At 46.6% G+C, this 20462-nt stretch overlaps 1 protein-coding gene across 4 annotated transcripts in view; it reads right to left on the bottom strand.

The window, feature by feature from the left end:
• sipa1l3 (signal-induced proliferation-associated 1 like 3) overlaps positions 1–20462 on the bottom strand; it is a 184461-nt gene that overhangs the window by 32654 nt on the left and 131345 nt on the right. For all 4 annotated transcript variants that reach the window (XM_084326936.1, XM_084326939.1, XM_084326938.1 and 1 more), the window contains exons 9-12: positions 15045–15202; positions 13969–14557; positions 10729–10827; positions 10008–10183 (exon numbers count right to left, since the gene is read on the bottom strand). In XM_084326936.1, coding sequence (XP_084183062.1) covers positions 10008–10183; positions 10729–10827; positions 13969–14557; positions 15045–15202 — 1022 coding nt within the window. The remainder of the gene's footprint in view (positions 1–10007; positions 10184–10728; positions 10828–13968; positions 14558–15044; positions 15203–20462) is intronic.

Genomic DNA, 20462 nt, shown 5'->3' with positions numbered 1-20462 from the left:
TCATGTTGATGAAAGTCTATTGTTGGAGATTAAATCAAATATTCTGTGTTTGCTTAATACGAGGCAATATATACGGTGCTGTACCTACCAGGGGGGGCGGGAGGGGGGGGGGGGGGGGTGAGAGAGAGGACAAGGGTTTAGCTAAAAGGGAAGGATCATGAGGAGATAGGGAGTGAGAGAGAGCTAGAGAGAGAGAAAGGGAGAGAGGGAGAGTGTGAGAGAGAGTGAGATAGAGAGAGCGAGAGTGTGAGAGAGAGCGAGAATGTGTGAGAGAGTGTGTGAGAGAGAGGAGGCTGTGTTTTTGCCACAGAGAGAGAGAGAGAGAGAGATAGAGAGAGAAGGCTGTGTTTTTGCCACAGAGTGTGTGTGAGAGAGAGAGAGATAGAGAGAGAAGGCTGTGTTTTTGCCACAGAGTGTGTGTGAGAGAGAGAGAGATAGAGAGAGAAGGCTGTGTTTTTGCCACAGAGAGAGTGTGAGAGATAGAGTGTGAGAGAGAAAGCTAGAGAGGGAGAGGGAGAGAAAGAGGGAGAAAGGGAGAGAGCGCTAGAGAGAGAAAGAAATAGGGAGAGAAAGTGTGTGAGAGAGAGAGGAGGCTGTGCTTTTGCCACAGAGAGATAGTGTGAGAGAGATAGTGTGAGAGAGAGCTAGAGAGAGGGAGAGGGAGAGAAAGAGGGAGAGCTAGAGAGAGAGAAAGAAAGAAAGAGGGAGTGTGTGCAAGAGAGTGAGATAGAGAGATTGAGAGTGTGGAGAGAGTGAGAGAGGAGGCTCTGTTTTTGCCACAGAGTGTGTGAGAGAGAGAGAGAGAGAGACAGAGTGTGAGAGAGAGCGAGAGAGAGAGAGAAGGCTGTGCTTTTGCCACAGAGTGTGAGTGTGAGAGAGATAGTGTGAGAGATAGAGAGAGAGAGAGAGAGAGAGAGTGAGAGAGAGAGAGAGAGAGAGAGAGAGAGAGAGAGAGAGAGAGAGAGAGAGAGAGAGAGAGAGAGGGGAGGCTGTGCTTTTGCCACAGAGAGTGTGAGTGTGAGAGAGATAGTGTGAGAGATAGAGAGAGAGAGATAGATAGAGAGAGATAGAGAGAGAGAGAGAGAGAGAGAGAGAGAGAGAGAGAGAGAGAGAGAGAGAGAGAGAGAGAGAGAGTGAGAGAGAGAGAGGGGAGGCTGTAAGGTTGTAGGGAGGTCAAGCGTTCTCCTGTAATGTAATCACAACGGGAGCTCTGCTCTCCCACACTCTGCTATTCAAAATGCAGTTTTGGCCCAAAAACATCAGCCACTCTCCTCTCCTCACAAAAAGCCAAAGTCCTGAACCACACTTTCCATTGGTAGATCAACCTAACTACAGTTTTTTTGCAATGGTGATTGTTTTTGTGTTTTTTTGTGTGTGGACCCCAGGAAGACTAGCTGGTTGCTATCGCACCAGCTAATGGGGATCCCTAATAAAATCAAATCAAATCAAATCATCCTGGGCGTCCTATCAAAAACCATTGAGAGGCTTGTATATGAGCAAATAGACATGTATTTCTCCACTAATAACCTAATGTACAAATACCAATCTGGTTTCAGGAGGTCCCACTCCACAGACACCTGCCTGCTGTTCCTCACAGATTACATCCGGAAAGAGGTAGATGAGGGAAAGTTCTGTGGAATGGTAATGTTAGACCTCCAGAAGGCATTTGATTCAGTGGATCACAACATCCTGTTAATGAAGCTTAGGGCCCTAGGCTTTAATGAGGCAGCTCAGAAATGTATTGGTTCCTACCTAACAGGGAGACAACAGGTGGTAGATATAAACGGAGTACTCTCCAGTCCTCGGACAGTAGAGTGCGGGGTCCCGCAAGGGAGTGTTTTGGGTCCGCTCCTCTTTCTCCTGTATATTAATGACCTGAAAGCAGCTTGCTCATGTGACCTTTTTTTATACGCGGATGACTCCGCCTTACTAGTGTCTCACAAAGACAAACAAGTGGTTGAGCAGACATTGAGTGCAGAACTAGAGAAGGTTAGCGACTGGCTAGGCTACAACAAGCTGTCCCTCCACGTGGGGAAGACAGTCCATTCTATTCGGGTCAAAGGTCAGGCTCAGAAAATCGCCAGGTTTTAACATTAGAAAAAAGAGATACTGTTCTCACAGACAAAACATCTGTGAAATATCTTGGTTGCGTCCTGGAAAACAGCCTATCAGGGGAAAGCATGGCTCACCAAGCACTTACAAAGATCAATAACAGGACTAGATACCTAGCCAGAATCTCGAATTTTTTAGATCAGTCAGCGATGAAGATTCTTGCTGGAGCACTCATACAGTGTCACTATGACTATGCGTGTGGCTCTTGGTACAACAGTGCCCCCAAAAGTCATAAAATAAAACTACAGACATCACAAAACAAGCTAATCAGGGTAATACTAAGGCTACCTGCCCGAACCCACCTTGACCCATCACACTTTGAGATCATGAGGTGGCTTAAGGTGGAAGACAGAGTAAACCAGATAGGGATGTGCCTAGTTCACAGAATAGTGCACAGGGTAGTGCCAGTGTACTTCAACAACTACTTCAACCGAATCAGGGACACCCATGCATACCCAACTAGGCAGCAGCTCAACTGACTTTGTGCCAGTCAGATTCAGGAGCTGTATGGGGAAGGAGTCATTTCTGTATTCAGCAGCTGTCTATTGGAACAGTCTGCCCAGTGACCTGAAAATCGTAGACAATGCCGTTAGATTCAAGTCCAGCCTGAAGACATGGCTCAAAAAGGACTATACTTAACCTAGACACTTAGCTTAAGGCACCCTTGCATGTTGTATGAGTCTGTTATGTATATTAATGTTAAATGGTATATGTGATGTGTTGTGATGTCATGTCTGTATGATGCATGTCTAAGCATCTCATTCCCCTACCCCCCTACAAGGACCACAATGGAAATAAGCTCTGAGCTTTTTTGTGCTTCATCCTTGGCAGTATATCCTGACTGTGCTTTCTGTCACATGTTTATTTTTATATTGTCAAATAAAGTCATTCATTCATTCATTCAACCACTCAAATTGTAGCCAACCCCTCGGTTGACAATTGGTTGGAGGAAATGTCTGTCAAAACGGCGTCTGCGCTCTTGATGCAAAATGGCTACTCCCCAACAACAAGGTTTTTGCATCCAAATGTTTCCCCAAGTCTCGACTACAACCGTGTGTAATCAGATTAGGGAGTTATTTTTTTTATCCACTTTTTCTCCTATTTTTTTTTCTTTCTATTTTTCTCCCATCCCAATTACCCGCTGTGCCAATTCTCGCCTCCCCTGTCTTGAACGTTGCTCGCATATGCCCCCCACTGGCCGGTTGTAGGGAGGATAGAAGCCTTGCATCACGTGTCCCCTCCGATACACAAGGAGGCAGCCTGTCACATCTTTTCACCTGCCAGCGCGGACTCTCATTGGCGAGGTGTAATGTGTGGGAGGCCATTTCCTGTCTCTGCTGTGCAGGCGCCCTGACCGACCTGTAGGAGTCGCTGTCCACAACGTCCAGATTACCACCCATCGACTTCCACCCGCTAACTCTGCCAATTGAGTTAGTATGACGACTGGCCCAAGACGGAGGCAACGCCGACAGCCGGAGTCGAACCCGGTGTCTCTTGCGTTGGTGACGAGTGCAATGTCCGCTGCGCCACCCAGCCGCCCAGATTAGGGAGTTTTGTGTTATTTTTTATTATCTTTTCCCCCCTTTTCTTCTTCCGTTTTTCTCCCATGCCAATGTTAGTCGTTATGCCAATTCCCAATCCCCCCTTCCTGGTCGTTGCGCACTCTACCCCCTACCGTCGGTCTGGGAGGGCGGAGACTATCACATGCTTCCTCCGACACGTGTAGCCAGCCCACCGTTTCTTTTCACCTGGCAGCGTGGACTCTCCCTGGCTACACGTGTCAGAGGAAGCATGTGATAGTCTCCGCCCTCCCAGACCGACGGTAGGGGGTAGAGTGCGCAACGACCAGGAAGGGGATTGGGAATTGGCATAACGACTAACATTGGCATTGGTTGGTCGTCCATACTAACACAATTGGCAGTGTTAGCGGGTGGGAAGCCGGTGTGGGTGGGTCCTGGTCGTTGTAAACAGCGACTCCTACAGTTCGGTCAGGGCGCCAGCACAGCAAGGGAAGGATCTGGGGGAGGTAGTGTGACCCTTCCACACGTTACACTCCCCCCCCCAGGGAGAGTCCGCGCTGCCAGGTGAGAAGAAGCGGTGGGCTGGCTACCCATGTGTCGGAGGGAGCATGTGATAGTCTCCGCCCTCCCAGACCGACGGTAGGGGGTAGAGTGCGCAACAACCAGGAAGGGGATTGGGAATTGGCATAACTACTAACATTGGGATGGCAGAAAAACGGAAAAAGGAGGGGAAAATATCAATAAAAAAAATTAAATAAAGAAGAAACACCACAATAGATCCAGAACAAAAACCACCATAAAAACCAAATATGCGACACTCCCAGATTTTCCCCAATGAAGATGAGGAGTGACTCACTAAAAACTAGCAATAGGGGGAAAAAAAGCACCACAGGCGGCGTGGAGGAGAGAAACCTCAGATGGGCTGTTCAAAGGGGATCCCATCAGGATGTCGGTGGGTAGTGTTGCTATGGACGATACCACACAGCAAGTTTCGTGAGAATCCGGTGACCAGCCAAGGGAATATTAAACATGTCCTTATGGAAAATGTGCATCTTTCTAGTTATCATTTCGGTGACTGTATGAGGAATGGGAAGATATGCTCATTTGAAAAGTGAACGTCTGGCCTGATGGCGGCACTAGACGCGTTCTACCTCAAAAGCTCATGTTTACATTAACTTTTAAAGGATTCTAATAAAAACTATTCCAAGAGCACCACGTTCACGCGAAAGATCCGTCGCGGTCAGACACACGCACACGTTGTCATCATTTCGGGGATATAAATACTAGTATGACTAATGTGGACGAGGCATGAAAGGGTAAATGTCTTTAAGAGCACCATGACGATGTCTTTTGGCACATCTAGCTGCAGCCACATTGATCAGTCACTGACCGGATGGAAATTCGAGGGATGTTATTACCGTCCGTTGGTTTATTTTTAAAGCAGTTCAGCTAACGTAGTCGTGCCAGTTTGCACAAACAGCAGCTTTGCGGACGGCGACGCACACGTCCGTTCCAAAAGAGCGCCCTCTCCCAACTTTTCTGTCCGTCGAAAACGGACTCAAATCCGGCAGAGAGACGGACACGGGACTCCTCGTTGAGCACGAGTTACAATCGGATGTAGAGACAGATGGACACAACAGCCTTCCTGTGGATCACAATCTCCACCATAACTCGCTTCATTTTCCATGCAGAGACAACAACATCACATCGTCACGGAGATCCTCTCTGTTGTCGCTCCTATTTCAGTCACACACACACATGCTGCATCTCAAGGAACATTGTTAAAAGCATAACAGTGCTGTGCTATAAAATAATAATAACACAGGCACACACATGCCGCACAGGTGCGCACACCCACCCGCACGCACAAACCAGAGTACCAACCTTAAAGAGAGGAAAGCCTGTGTTCAGAGGGAGAAGCTCTTCCATCGTCCTGCTGTCTGAGGTGACAGCTGGAGCTTTCAAAAACTCTCACTCACACACACACACACGGACACAGTCTGCTCAAAACACACACACACACAGTCTGCTCAAAACACACACAGTCTGCTCAAACACACACACAGAGTCTGCTCAGACGCACACACACACGCTTCCTCCTATTGCATCTCCACAGCTAGCTCTTGCTTCTCCAAAGCATAAACACACACAGAGTGAAGGCAAAGAGGGAGGTACCACATTACATCCTCCCTCCCGCCTGTTTCTCTCTCTCTCTCCCACTCCGTCTCTCTCTCCCACTCTCTTGTCTCTCCCCCACTCCCTCTCTCCCCCACTTTCTGTCTCTCCCCCACTCCCTCGCTCTCTCCCACTCTGTCTCTCCCCCACTCCCTCTCTCTCTCTCCCACTCCCTCCCTCTCTCGCTCTCCCACTGTCTTTCTCTCCCTCTTCCGCCCACTTAGCTTCTCACTCCGGTGGTGTTATGACACATATTCTCACCAAGCGCTCCTATCCCTCTCCAACTGTAGTACACACATGCCCATCCCCTTACCTCTCTCTCTCTCTCTCTTTCCTCCCTTCATCTGCTCAGGGCATGCATTTTTAATTAATCACCTCCATTTATTTATTTAATTTCTCCCTCTGCCGATCCCAGGCTTTAATCTCATGCAATCTGTTTCCCTGGTACGCTATGGCAAAAGAGACAGAAAGGGAGAGAGGGCTGTGTGTGTGTGAGAGAGAGAGAGATAGAGAGAGAAAGATAGAGAGAGAGAGAGAAAGAGAGAAAGAAAGAGAGTGAGAGAGAATGAAGGGGAGAATGAAATACAAGATTCTAATTACAACTGCTCCGATGTAGAATGTGTGTGGGCGTATGTGTATGTGTGTGTGTGCGTGCGTGCGTGCAAAGGGATTTAACATGGTGTAATTAAACTGCCTCCTAGAACATTAAAAGAATTTTAACCGCTGCCACAATTACTGTATTTAGGAACCAATACTCAATCAAGAAAAGACACACACACACACACACACACACACACACACACACACACACACACACACACACACACACACACACACACACACACACACACACACACACACACACACACACACACACACACACACACACACACACACACACACACACACACACACACACACACACACACACACACACACACACACACGCACAGCTGCAGTGTAGTCATAGCGCCTGCGGTCGTGCATTCATTTCTTTCACCCTTCTGAACCACATCAGTGTCTAATAAGGGCTCGTTATTCCACTTTAGTCGAGGCCTTGTTTATACATGAGAAGTTGAAAGAGAAGAGGAGAGGGAAAAAACGAGGTGTGTGCGTGGGGGGCTGTGTGTGTGTGTGTGTGTGTGTGTGTGTGTGTGTGTGTGTGTGTGGGGGGAGGGGGGGGGGGGGGAGGAGATGACGACTGTGTGTGTGTGTGGGGGGGCTATTTAAGGGTGGGAACCTGCAAGAGATGAGACGAAGGTGAGGTGAGGAAGGAAGGAAGGAGAGACAGTGTGAGTTCTCGTTAAATAAAGGCTTCTTTATCTTTGTCGCGTGAGTGACTTCCTCTCGGAGTGGCTTACTGAGAATCACACACGATCGGACCACACGTCCATCCTTCCCTCCCTCTCCCTCTCTCTCTCTCTACCCCCCCCCGCCCCCCTCTCTCTCGTCCTCGTTCACACCCACCCACACAAAAATCTTCTCAGAACATGGACGTCTGGCTACCATTTCAACCAAGCTTGTGCGTGTGCGAGAACATTCTCTGCTATACTTCCATCCCGTCTCCCCCTCCTATAGGGAGGTGTAGTCTGAGTCTGACGTCACTGGTTGTTCCACCCGTATAGGGATTCATCATTGGGGAAATGGATTATCGGCTATTGTAACAATTCTGCCGCATGGAAATTGAAAATCTTTCCATTTTTGCACAAAAAGAGTTCCCTTCCATCACTAACATTATTGTTTAAAATTTTTTGGTTGAAATAAAATGTTGCTGATTTTTTTTATGATTAATTGCGAATATTTTCCTATTGAGCTATGGATTGTGGATGAATAAGCACAGAAAGGTACACCATGCCAATGTTAATGCTTTATTTGTTTTAAAAGAGGCGATTTAGAAAGGGGCAATGGGGAAATACATTGCGTTGGATACAGGGTGGAACACAAAAAACGGCAATGACGTCACCACTACACCTCCCTATTAGTGTTGTCAAAAATATCGAAAGATCTATACATATCGATTCTGAATATTTAAAATGGTTTCAATACTCATTTCCCGAAATATCGATATTTAATTATTCATAAAAAATAAAATATATATATATATAAGGAAGTTGCATTGTTCATTTCAATACCTGTAATAGTACAGTAGTCCACACACACACACACACATGTGCATTCAGTTAAGTCGGAATATGACTGTAATACAAACAGTTCAGTTTGTCAGGTACATGCAACACAGATTACAGTGTTTACATCTGTCTGCTTGAGAAAATGTTCTGCAATAAAAATTATTGAAGTGAGATGAAGTTATTTTTAAATGTGTGATCTAAAGATAAACAAAGGGTTTTAAAAGTGTTATATTTATCTTCTCTTATAGTACCAGAGAGAAGCTGAGGAGAATCAACCAGCAACAAAAGCAACATTTATTTAAAAAAATAATAGAAATCTTTTTTTTCTTTTTTTACATATTAAGATTGAACCTGTTTCCCTGTGGTATTGAAAATTTTATCGAATATCGATACTTTTCAAGGTATCGTATCGAAGTTCGAAATTCCAGTATCGTGACAACACTACTACCTATAGTGTTCACATCTCCCCTCCTATAGTACTATCACTCAGCAGCCTACAGATCCTAACATTAGAGTCTCCCTCTTCCAACCACACTCTCAATACATGTACTTTACAAACCTTCACAGAGAAAGTGAACCACTCTGTTGTTCTCAGAGGACATCACTTAAAGGATGACTTTGCTATTTTGGACCGAACTCTGTACTTTTAAGGGTACTACTACTGACCGAATTACATTGGTACTGCCAAGATCGATAATATTTACTACGGATGGCCAGATAATGTTGATTTTTTTTTAAAGATTTATTTTAGCATTTTCACAGCTTCATTTTTCATGGTCAGACATGACCGACAGAGGAGGAGAGGGTGAACGGGGGAGAAGAGGCGGGAGCGGGAGTCGAACCCGGGACGGCCGTGTAGGTGTGCGAAGCACTATGGTATGGCGCCACGATGGCGCCCCGATAATGTTGATATTTAAACATTTAAAAACACACTACATGAGTTACAGAGAGAGTTAAGTATCGGAAAAAAAGTACCGTTGGGTATACTGATACGGAATTCCAGGAACTGGTACTGGTTCAAATGTGAACGGTACCCAACCCTATTGGTGGTCCGTCCGTCTGCCATGTACCTGACACACACAGAGACCACTATTTCCCTGATCGCTCCAGTACTGAGCTAAGCTACACTCTCCCTGCAGGCTCTCACTGAGCTACAATAACAGACGATGGGGGCAATGGTAAATCCTTTGCAAAAACAACAAATGTGCTTTTCCGAGACGGGGAGCTCAGGGTGTATTCTTCACGGTCTCGGTACGCTGCTCTCCTGTGAACTGTATCGCAATCTGAACGTTGAAACAACAGTTCCATTTGAAACAGAACTATTTCGCCAAACTGCACCACGAACTGTAAACCTCCGCACTCTAGCTAAGTTGTAGATACATTTCACAAAAGAGCGTAAATGGTGCATTTATATAACGGCTTTTATCCAAAGCGCTTTACAATTTCGTTCCTCACATTTTACCCATTCACTCACACATTCACACACCGATGGCGGAGGCGGACCATGCGAGGTGCCAACCTGCTCATCGGGAGCAGTTAGGGGGTTAATAAGTGTCTTGCTGAAGGACACTTCGACATGCTGCCCGGGAGGAGTGGGAATCAAACCGGGAACCTTCTGATTACCAGACGAGCGCTCTACCTCCTGAGCCATTGTCAAGCATACAGACCTCCAACTAGGGATGCTCGATATTGGCTTTTTTTTTTACCGATACCGATATACCGATATTGTCCAACTCTTCATTTCCGATACCGATATCAACCAATATCAACCGATACCGATATATGCAGCCCCCCCCCCCCCCCCCCCCCACAAACGGAATAATTTCAGGTAATTAACATTACATATCTCTTGTCGTGGAATTAACACAACATTATGCATACTTTTGACAATAAAAAAAAATCAGAATGTGTTCTTACTTGCTTGGGTAAATAAAGGTTAAATATATTTAAAAAAAAATTAAATAAATAAATAAAAAGAAATTGAAAACAGATACCGATAATTTCCGATATCACATTTTAATGCCAATATCGGCCGATAATATCGGACATCCCTCCTCCAACACACACGTACCTGCGGGGGCCTCCCTCCTCGTAGGGGGGGATGATGACCACTTTGACGGTGACCGACGTCCTCAGCAGGTCGATCATCTGTTCGTGTGTCAGCGTCACCGCGGCAACCTTGCAGATCTCCACCAATCGGCTGCCTTGCCGCAGTCCGGCCTGCCAGGCGAAGCCGTATTCCTCCACCTGCAGTGAAGAGAGTCACACCATGTTGAAATAATATTTCCCCCCCGGTCTATGCTTGGAATCCAGTACTTTTAATGAGAGATCAAGACTTGTTTACAAAAATGGGTTGCGAACAGATTTTTTTTGGATGCAATGCAGCCACATAGACCTGCAATGTTACTAACTCACTCATCACTCACTCACTTAAAAGGAACACGCCAACATTATGGTAAATGCGCTTACCATCTTCTCCAGAGTCAGACAAGATGATAATAATAATAATAATAATAATAATAATAATAATAATAATAATAATAATAATAATAATAATAATAATGGATTGGATTTATATAGCGCTCTTCGTGACACCCCAGTGACCCCAGAGCGCTTACAGAGTCCATTATTGATGAAGTTATCAATTCCCTCTAGTGTGCGTTCACTAGAAAACTATCCAGCCGCAAGCTAGCCTAGCTTAGCACAAATGAATGGAAAGCGGATACTGGGATAAAATAACTTCCAAACGGTGGTTGTTCAAGTGGCTGCTAAGAGTCCTTTTCTGACCGTACCTCTGCCACGGTGCCGTCCAGGCGGACGTGGAAGCCCAGCTGGCCCAGGCCGTTCCTCCTCAGGGTCATGTCCACCGTCTCACAGCCCACCGTCAACGACTGGGAGAGAAGAGACAGAATGGTCCACTTGAAAACCACTACTTATGGGCGATTGATTGATTGAAAACCTTTATTTATCCCCGAGGGGAGATTCAGATGTCCATCACAGCATCAACAGCCATTTAAAAACAGTTAATAAAAACAGTTAATACATAGCATACACTTATTTAGTACGTGTTAAAAACAAAGATGGACAAATACATAGGGCTAAAATAGGGCTAAAATAGAGCTAAAAATGGTGAATGGAAGAAAATAAAAAGAAACAAGTTGTTAACTAATTAATTAGTTACAGTCCACAACCCAGCTCCTCCAGTCCACGGCAGTTGGCCCGTCTTGGCCCTGCCTGGTTGTGGAGCCCGATTGCCACCGGCACAAAGGACTGCCCGATAATACTGTAGTATACAGTATATTAGTGATGAGAGAACTGGTGTCCAGCCCCCCCCCCCCCCCCCCCCCCCGAGATCAGTTGACCTATCTCGACTAAGTAGGGCCGGGGCACAATATCCATATGTACGGGTATTATATATCATTTTCTTTCTTTTTTTGTGATACAATTCGGTTTGTTTTGTGTACAATTATTGATAAAAAGCTCATATTAACACTTTCACTACCACATTTTTTTTAACCCTTTCACTACCACACTACAGAAGGTTAACAGTGTGAGGATGTTTTCAAAATGGTAATTCAGCCAGATCCTATGATAATAACTATCTTTTGGCATAGTAGGGGAAAAACAATGAGAATCTCTCCTGGGACTAAACTCCAGATAACAGATTGTGTTACACTGCTGGCATTGATCCTTCCTCGCTAGAAGTCTCCTCATCCACCGAGCTGGACTCAGGAGAGAAGCCCTTCCTCGCTAGAAGTCTCCTCATCCACCGAGCTGGACTCAGGAGAGAAGCTCTTCCTCGCTAGAAGTCTCCTCATCCACCGAGCTGGACTCAGGAGAGAAGCTCTTCCTCGCTAGAAGTCTCCTCATCCACCGAGCTGGACTCAGTTGAGAAGCCCTTCCTCGCTAGAAGTCTCCTCATCCACCGAGCTATACTCAGGAGAGAAGGCCTTCCTCATCCACCATGCTATACTCAGGAGAGAAGTCCTTCCTCATCCACCATGCTATACTCAGGAGAGAAGTCCTTCTTCATCCACCATGCTATACTCAGGAGAGAAGTCCTTCCTCATCCACCATGCTATACTCAGGAGAGAAGCGATGCAGCGCTTAAACTAGATAAATTGAGAACTCACAATTCGGGGGCTCCTCTGATAAATCTGGAGTCCATTTGTGGGTTTACATACTGTAAGAGAGAAGCTGGACGTCCCACCTTCCTGGGCCTGGGGGTGACGTTTGAAGTCTTGGCTTGCTTTGATTTTGTGATTTGATGTTTTGTGTTTTGTCTTTGTGGTCCGTCACAGAAAGGCAAGCCTTGGGGCCTCTGCTAAGAACAGCAGCCTGTTTGTGTCTCGGTTTGTGTCTCTGTTTGTGTCTCTGTGTCTTTAGGTTGTTCTCTCTTCTCTTTTCATTTCAATTACTCTTTCATGGTTGTTGATGTTGTGAAATAAAGGTCTTTCATTTCTCTTTCTCTCTCTCTCCTTCTCTTCTTTGCTTCTTATTCTCGCCATCCCTTTTCATTCTCTCCTCTCCTTCCTTCTCCTCCCCTCTCCTCTCCTCTTTCCTCCTCTCCTTCCTTCTCCTCCTGTCCCCTTGCCTCCCCTCTCCTCTCCTCTTCTCTTCTCTCCTCGCCTCCCCTCGCCTCTCCTCTCCTACCTTCTCCTCCTGTCCCCTTGCCTTGCCTTGCCTCCCCTCGCCTCCCCTCCCCTCCCATCTCCTCTCTCATTAGATACTGTTCACACACAACCACTGCCGTGGTTTTGATGAGAAGGGCTACAGCTACAGATGGACCTTGTGGTTGTTATCACTTGTTGGCTAAACCATTAGGACAGTAATCCCTGTGTCATCAGTATGGTGTGAGGTTAGAGTTAATCCTTAGAGAACATACACCCGATTTTGTCTTTTTTTTTGGGGGGGGGGGGCGGGGGGGTATTTAGGGGGAGATAGCAGGTCAACACTAGATGCCACATAGAGGTGGTGACATAATCAGGAAGCTGGGAACTTGGAGAGTAACTTGAGATGCAGCTCAGTACTGTGTGTCAGTGTGTCACACAGCACATTGTGTTTTGGCACCTATTCAAATTCTGAACATATAGAGCGTAAAAGGGCTTCGGACATTATGACTGACATCATGGGTTGGGCATCGTTTGGATTTGAACGATTCCGGTTCCGATTCTCCATTTCGATTCCTGTTCTAAACTATTCTCGATTCCGATTCTTTGAGGTGCAGGTCAAAACAGGTCACAGCTTATTTCGCAGGAGATTTTAAGTATTTTTTTAATACTATTCACATTGTCAGTTGACTTGATACAGTTTAATTTGGTTGCTGTACTGTAACTAGGGTATAAAAAAAAATTATATATATATATTTTTTTTAAGAATCGAAATGCAAATATGTTTCTTCCGGTTCCAGAATCGTAAGTTAGGAACCGGTTCCTATTAGAACCGGTTCTCGGTGCCCAACCGTATGATGGCCGTTCCCACGCTCAATTATGTCTCGTAAGTTGTTGCTGCAATGTTTGGGTTGATACCATTTATTACACAGATTCAGTGCGAGATTTAACCATTTGATAAACATGGATCAGAAATCCCTCCAAAAGCCCACATTAAGACACAGACACCTTGAGGAACACCGTAGAAAGAGTCATGCTGTAATTTGGTATCAAAAACCTTTGACATTTGGAGATTTGTGTAAGAATCATCTAATCCAACCCATTATGGTGATGGATGGCGAGCACTTTTGTTCTGGACATTTCTCAGAAGCTCCCCCCTTATCGTCAATTAACACCTACATACATACATCCTTTGAATGCCCATGGTCTCTAGTCATACCCAATTATTATTTATAAAATAACACATTTATACTGGATGCAAAAAAAACTGCATAGTTCTTGCAAAAAACTGCATGAGATTAGCATAAAGTGGGCATGTCTATAAAGGGAAGAGGTCAAGGGACCTCTTTGAAAATGGCCATAAAGACGGCCCCCGTTCTTCCTGGCGCTCCCGTCTCCGCGGCCTCGCCCTCGCCCTCTCACCTTTAACCTCTGCACCATCTCCCGGACGTCCTGGGCGCAGCCCTCGGGCACCCGCACCGCGATGTGGTCCCCCCTGCCGTAGAAGATCTTGAGCGCCAGCCGCTCGGGCGTCCAGCCGATGACGTCGGCGCAGAAGCAGTTGAACACCACCTCCTTGGTGGAGCAGTCCACCAGCAGCACGTACTCCGCCGACAGGCCGAGCGCACACGAGATCTCCGCGCTGCCGCCGCCGCCGCCAAAGTCCTGGGCCAGCGCCCGCCAGGCCACGGCGCCCGCCGCGCCCAGCTCCGCCCCCTCCCGGGCGCGCGAACGCTCGCGCTTCTTGGAGGCCAGCGAGATGAGGTTGTTCAGCTTGCCGGCCGAGTCGAGCGGCGTGCCGCTGGCACAGTTCTCCGCCAGGTCGCGCAGGTACTCCTGCCGCGTGCGCGTCGCCATGGTGTGGAACTTCTCCGACTTGTGCGCCGCCGTCTCCGCGTTGATGACCTTGGCGAGGAGGAAGTTGCGGAAGGCCTCGGGGTCGCGGAAGGTCACGCCGTTGGGGATGGGCGGGCCGAACGGAGGGACGTCCTTCATCCTCGTCACGGCGACGCTGAGGATGGAGGAGAAGAGAGGGGGGCGGGTTGAACAGCGATACAGGAAGCACGATGACGACTGGTTAAATGGTGCATTTATAGAACCGCTTTTATCCAAAGCGCTTTACAATTTTGTTCTTCACATTCACCCGTTCTAGGGCTGACCCCTATTAGTCGACTAATCGGTCGAAATGAGCCGTAGTCGACTAGCCAACCTCTTAGTCGAATACAAAATATATATATATATATATATATATATATATATATATTTATAATATATTTTTATTTTTTCATTCTTTCCAAAAGAAAAGAGGCCTAGAAGTGTGGCTAACGCTAATGGAACGCATACCAGAGGCTAACTGCCTAAGAAAACAGGCACAGAGGCACTGAAAGAGGATTTCACCCATCTAATGAACACACTATACTAGACAAATATCAAGATGCATCCATCAGTGGACCAATTGCATGCTTTTGCAGAGGACAAGAAGCCTTCAGTCGACCTACCTGTAGCAGGTGTCCTCGGAGCAGGGGCTGTGCACGCGCACGATGACAAAGACGTGCTGGAAGTGGGAGCGGATGTTCTGGGGGGTGAAGGGCAGGGCGCCAGGCTCCTGGAAGATGATGGTGACTATGTCGTTCCCTATGTGTCTCTTCCTCAGGAGCTAGGAGAGGAGAGGAGAGGAGAGGAGAGGAGAGGAGAGGAGAGGAGAGGAGAGGAGAGGAGAGGAGAGGAGGGTGGGTGGGGGTGCGGAGTAGAGGAGAGAGGGGGAGGAGAGGAAGTGGAGTGGAGGGGGGGCAGAGGAGAGGGGAGGCAAGGGGACAGGAGGGGCGGAGAGGAGAGAAGAGAGAATGAAAAGGGATAGCAAGAATAAGAGAGGGAGGGAGAGAAAGGGAGAGAGAGCAAACACAATTTAAGATGAGTGAACGACAACTGGCAGAAACAACCTTGACAGAGAGAGAGAGAGAGAGAGAGAGAGAGAGAGAATTGTTGACGGTGAGCCAAATACCTCTTTATGTAATGCTGTTTTTTTATTTATTTTTTATGAAAAACAGCATTGTGTTCAGCTGCTGAATGTCTCTCTTTTATATATGCCTGTATGTGTGTGTGTGTGTGTGTGTGTGTGTGTGTGTGTGTGTGTGTGTGTGTGTGCTTGCGCGTGTGTGTGTGTGTGTGTGTGAGTGAGTGTGCTTGCGTGTGTGTGTGTGTGGGAGAGATGGCAAAGGATCCAGGCTGTGTCTGTATTGCAACGCTTCGCTTGCCAATCTCGCCTTTCTCTGCAAAGACGTGTGATAACCCGGCCTACTGCTTGGCCAGCGGCCCAAACACAAACACATGGGCCCTTATTTATCAATATTTTTGTATGTGTAAAAGGTTGAAAGTTGAAAGAAAAACTGCCAAAAAAAATTCTCAAAGCTAAAATTATGTTCCGACCACTAGAGGGAAGCAAGGAGCCACCGTAAACAAACGACGTTCCCTCCTTCTCCCCCGAAATAAAAGCCTTGCATCGCTTTGCCAACGTGATCTTTGTAAATATACATCACGTATAAACATAACACCGCCCTTGCTGGCACGATCTTGTTGTAACCGAGAGGTTCGCTGACAAAAATAATCATTGTCACGCGTGAATTACTAGATTTAAACTACAATATATACAACTTTCTCTCTGGACACTTCCTGGTTGTTAAACAAGGTAGGTAAATATTTAACCTACAGACATAATACTGTTCTGACAGGACAATAGTTATCTACATTTATTATTTATTTTCTTTTAATAATTTGAATGCATAGTTTATTAAAAATAGATGGAGCTAAAGCAGGGGTCTGGTTGTCAACAAAGACAAGAAATTATGGAATAACAATAGACTGGCCGCTTGTGGCACAGAGTGACTACTGCCATACTGTCTTTACACCTGTATCACTGTACATTATACTACAACTCTGTACATACATCTGATTAGCACCACACTCAGTAGTACATTTTGTACCCAGTTTAATCACCTGTACATTGTATATTGCTGTTGCGCTTTACTGCTACATTTGCACTCTGGTTGGATGCCAAACCTCTTTTCGTTGTACTGTACTTGTGCCGTATGATGACGATACATTTAAAAAAAAAAAATAATAATCTTTTTATCTTTTTCCCCCTCCTTCTTTTTCCAATTTTTCTCCCATCCCACTGTTAGTCGTTATGCCAATTCCCAACCCCCTTCCTGGTTGTTGCGCACTTTTCCCCTACTGAGACTGTCACATGCTTTTCTCCGACGCATGTGCAGTCAGCGCGCAGATTCTCACCGGGAGAGTGTAACGTGTGGAAGGTCGCACTACCTCTCTCAAGATCCTACCCTTGCTGAGCAGGCGCCCCGACCGAACTGTAGGGGTCGCTGTCCACAACGCCCAGGACCCACCCACGGCTCCCCTCCCCCTAACTCAGCCAAACGAGTTAGTATAGCGATCAGCCCGAACCAAGGCAATGCTGACTCTCCGGGAGTCGGGACCGCAGCCTCTTGCATTGGTGACAAGCACAATCTCCGCTACGCCTCCTGACCGCTAAACATTTTATTGTTAAATATTTTTTTAAAGAAATGTTAAAAATAAAGGATTTTTATTGATTTTTGCTACCGGGCAGTCCGGTAGAGAGAGAGAAAGAGAGAGAGAGAGAGAGAGAGGAGGAATGGGAGATAGACCGGGGAAGACAATCGGCAAAGATCACCGGGTCCGGGAGTCAAACCCGGGTCGGCCGTGTTGCACCGTAGTGCTGTATGCAGTGCGCCACACGGGCGCCCGATGACGAGACATTTTAATCGAATCTAATCAAGTAGGACACCATGACTCAATCAGACCTTCTGATGGAAGTTTAGAAAATGTGAAAAATACAGTCCAAAAAGAATTATTGCAGCTTTAACACACAAAATATGTATGCCACCTATTTTCAAGGATTCATAATCAAATTGAAGACGTGGAAATTAGTTTGATACTATACAGTATAATTAAAAAGATCATTGTAGAGTTTTTCCTTCTGTATTTGGCTTGTTTAATGAGGCCCACTGTCCCCAGAGGGCACTGCTGGTGCCCTTAAGCCCAGAGGTGAGAGAGCCCTTCCTGGGGCTGGACAGCTGCCAGCGTGCTCTGCAGTCCGGATGTGGACAAGGTCCTGCTCCTTCTCCCTGTATAACCCCCCCCCCCCCCCCCTCTCTCTCTCTCTCTCTCTCTCTCTCTCTCTCTCTCTCTAACACACAACACGTATCTCTCTCTTAAACACAACACTTCTCTCTCTCTCTCTCTCTCTCTCTCTCCCTCTCTCCCTCTCTCTCTCTCTCAAACACACAACACGTATCTCTCTCTCAAACACAACACTTCTCTCTCTCTCTCTCTCTCACAAACACACAACACTTCTCTCTCTCTCTCTCTCTCACAAACACACAACACTTCTCTCTCTCTCTCTCTCACAAACACACAACACTTCTCTCTCTCTCTCTCACAAACACACAACACTCCTCTCTCTCTCTCTCTCTCTCACAAACACACAACACTCCTCTCTCTCTCTCTCCCTCTCTCTCACAAACACACAACACTTCTCTCTCTCTCTCTCTCTCACAAACACACAACACTCCTCTCTCTCTCTCTCTCTCTCTCTCTCACAAACACACAACACTCCTCTCTCTCACAAACACACAACACTTCTCTCTCTCTCTCTCTCTCAAACACACAACACTCCTCTCTCTCTCAAACACACAACACTCCTCTCTCTCTCAAACACACAACACTCCTCTCTCTCTCAAACACACAACACTCCTCTCTCTCTCAAACACACAACACTCCTCTCTCTCTCAAACACACAACACTCCTCTCTCTCTCAAACACACAACACTCCTCTCTCTCTCTCTCAAACACACAACACTCCTCTCTCTCTCTCTCTCTCTCTCTCTCTCTCTCTCTCTCACAAACACACACTTCTCTCTCTCACAAACACACAACACTCCTCTCTCTCTCTCTCTCTCTCTCTCTCTCTCTCAAACACACAACACTCCTCTCTCTCTCTCTCAAACACACAACACTCCTCTCTCTCTCAAACACACAACACTCCTCTCTCTCTCTCTCTCTCAAACACACAACACTCCTCTCTCTCTCAAACACACAACACTCCTCTCTCTCTCTCTCAAACACACAACACTCCTCTCTCTCTCACAAACACACAACACTCATCTCTCTCTCTCTCACAAACACAACTTATCTCTCTCTCACAAACACACTTCTCTCACAAACACACTTCTCTTATCTCTCACTCTCTTCCTATCCCCCTCTTGCCATCTCCTCTCCCCCTTGTTCCCTCTCTCACTCTATCCATCTCTCCACTCTCTTCCTCTCCCCCTTGTTCTCCTCTTTCATTCTCTAGTGTTTTATAGCCTTTCTTGTCTCTTAAAGAGGCTTTCAGTCTTCTCTCCAAACTCTAACCCTCTCTCTCCCTCTCCCTTACCAATACCATCCTCTATACAAATTGAAGATATAATAGAGACTGAAATTCAGCACCGTCCTCCTCACTCATCCTCCCTCCTCAGCTGCACGGCAGACACTGCCACCTAGAGGCCAAACCCGAGGAGCCGAATCCTCTGCTGCTGCCGAGGTCTGTGAGCCTCTGGATGGAGTTCTCGTGCCGTTGATCAATCTGAACTCTCAGACAACAGAGAGAGTTATAACAAAACTAACCATTAACCCGTTCACTGCCGCACTACCAAACGGTTAACCCTTTCACTGCGACGACACAGAAGGTTAACCCTTTCATTGCCAGACGACAGCAGGTTAACCCTGTCACTACCACACTACAGAAGGTTAACCCTTTACTATCACACTACAGGCGGTTAACCTTTCACTACCACGCCACAGATGTCTGTAGTGAAAGGTTAACCTTCTGTAGTGTGGTAGTGAAAGGTTAACCTTCTGTAGTGTGATGGTAAAGGGTTAACCTTCTGTAGTGTGGTAGTGAAAGGGTTAAGCTGCTTAATTTAAGAGAGATGCCCTCCCGCCAGGAATACTCTCCCACCCACTGCATGCCATGTTACATAGAGAGAGACGCTTATAATGTCACCAAGTCTTAGAATTCTGCCTCTATTCTTTCTATCCGATTCAGATTCAGATAATTTTATTGTCACTGCTTTTTTTTTAAATAAAACATCTTGTGGAGTGGCAGTGAAAGGGATAAAACGCTGCTGCTACGTTACTCAAACACGTCAATATGGCCTTTATTCACCTGGACCACGTACAACTATATAATCCATCCATCGCTCTAATCTATCCAATTCATTCATTCCTCTTTTAAGCGGTCCTTAACCCTTTCACTGCCACACGACAGAAGGTTAACCCTTTACTATCACACAACCGACGGCGATGCGCCATCATTAGCATCATTAGCTCCGCATCCGCGGAGCTAATGATGCTAATGATGGAGCATCGCCGTCGGTTGTGTGATGAAGGGCTAAACCTTCTGTATTGTCACAGTGAAAGGGTTAACCGGCTGTCGTGTGGCAGTGAAAGGGTTAACTGGCAGCAAACATTTATTCGCAACAATGACTTGATTATAATCTTGTACTTGTGTCCCAGTTTGTGACATTTCAGAGCCCTGCGAGGGGGAACAACAAGTGCTTTCTGGATCATAAGCCACACTTCTCTCTCCTCCTCCCACAGCGAGAGCACCATGAGGCTGGCTCCATGCAGGGAGGGAGCACAGCATGTGTTCAGTTCACCCACATGAACTCCTCACGCTGTGCTCACGCAGCAGCCGTGCAAAACGCTCCCGCAGACGGATCGCTCTCTCGCACGCCCACGCGCTGTTTGTTAACTGAACTACTGCCGCGCGTCCCCGGGGATTATGTAGGAAGGAGGCTTTTTTATTTAAAGAGGCAGAGTGAGAGAGAGAGAGAGAGAGA

Source organism: Notolepis coatsorum, assembly GCF_963971535.1.
Source record: "Notolepis coatsorum genome assembly, chromosome: 1".
In the NCBI taxonomy this organism is placed as follows: Eukaryota; Metazoa; Chordata; class Actinopteri; order Aulopiformes; family Paralepididae; genus Notolepis; species Notolepis coatsorum.
This window is presented reverse-complemented; position numbering and strand designations above follow the sequence as displayed.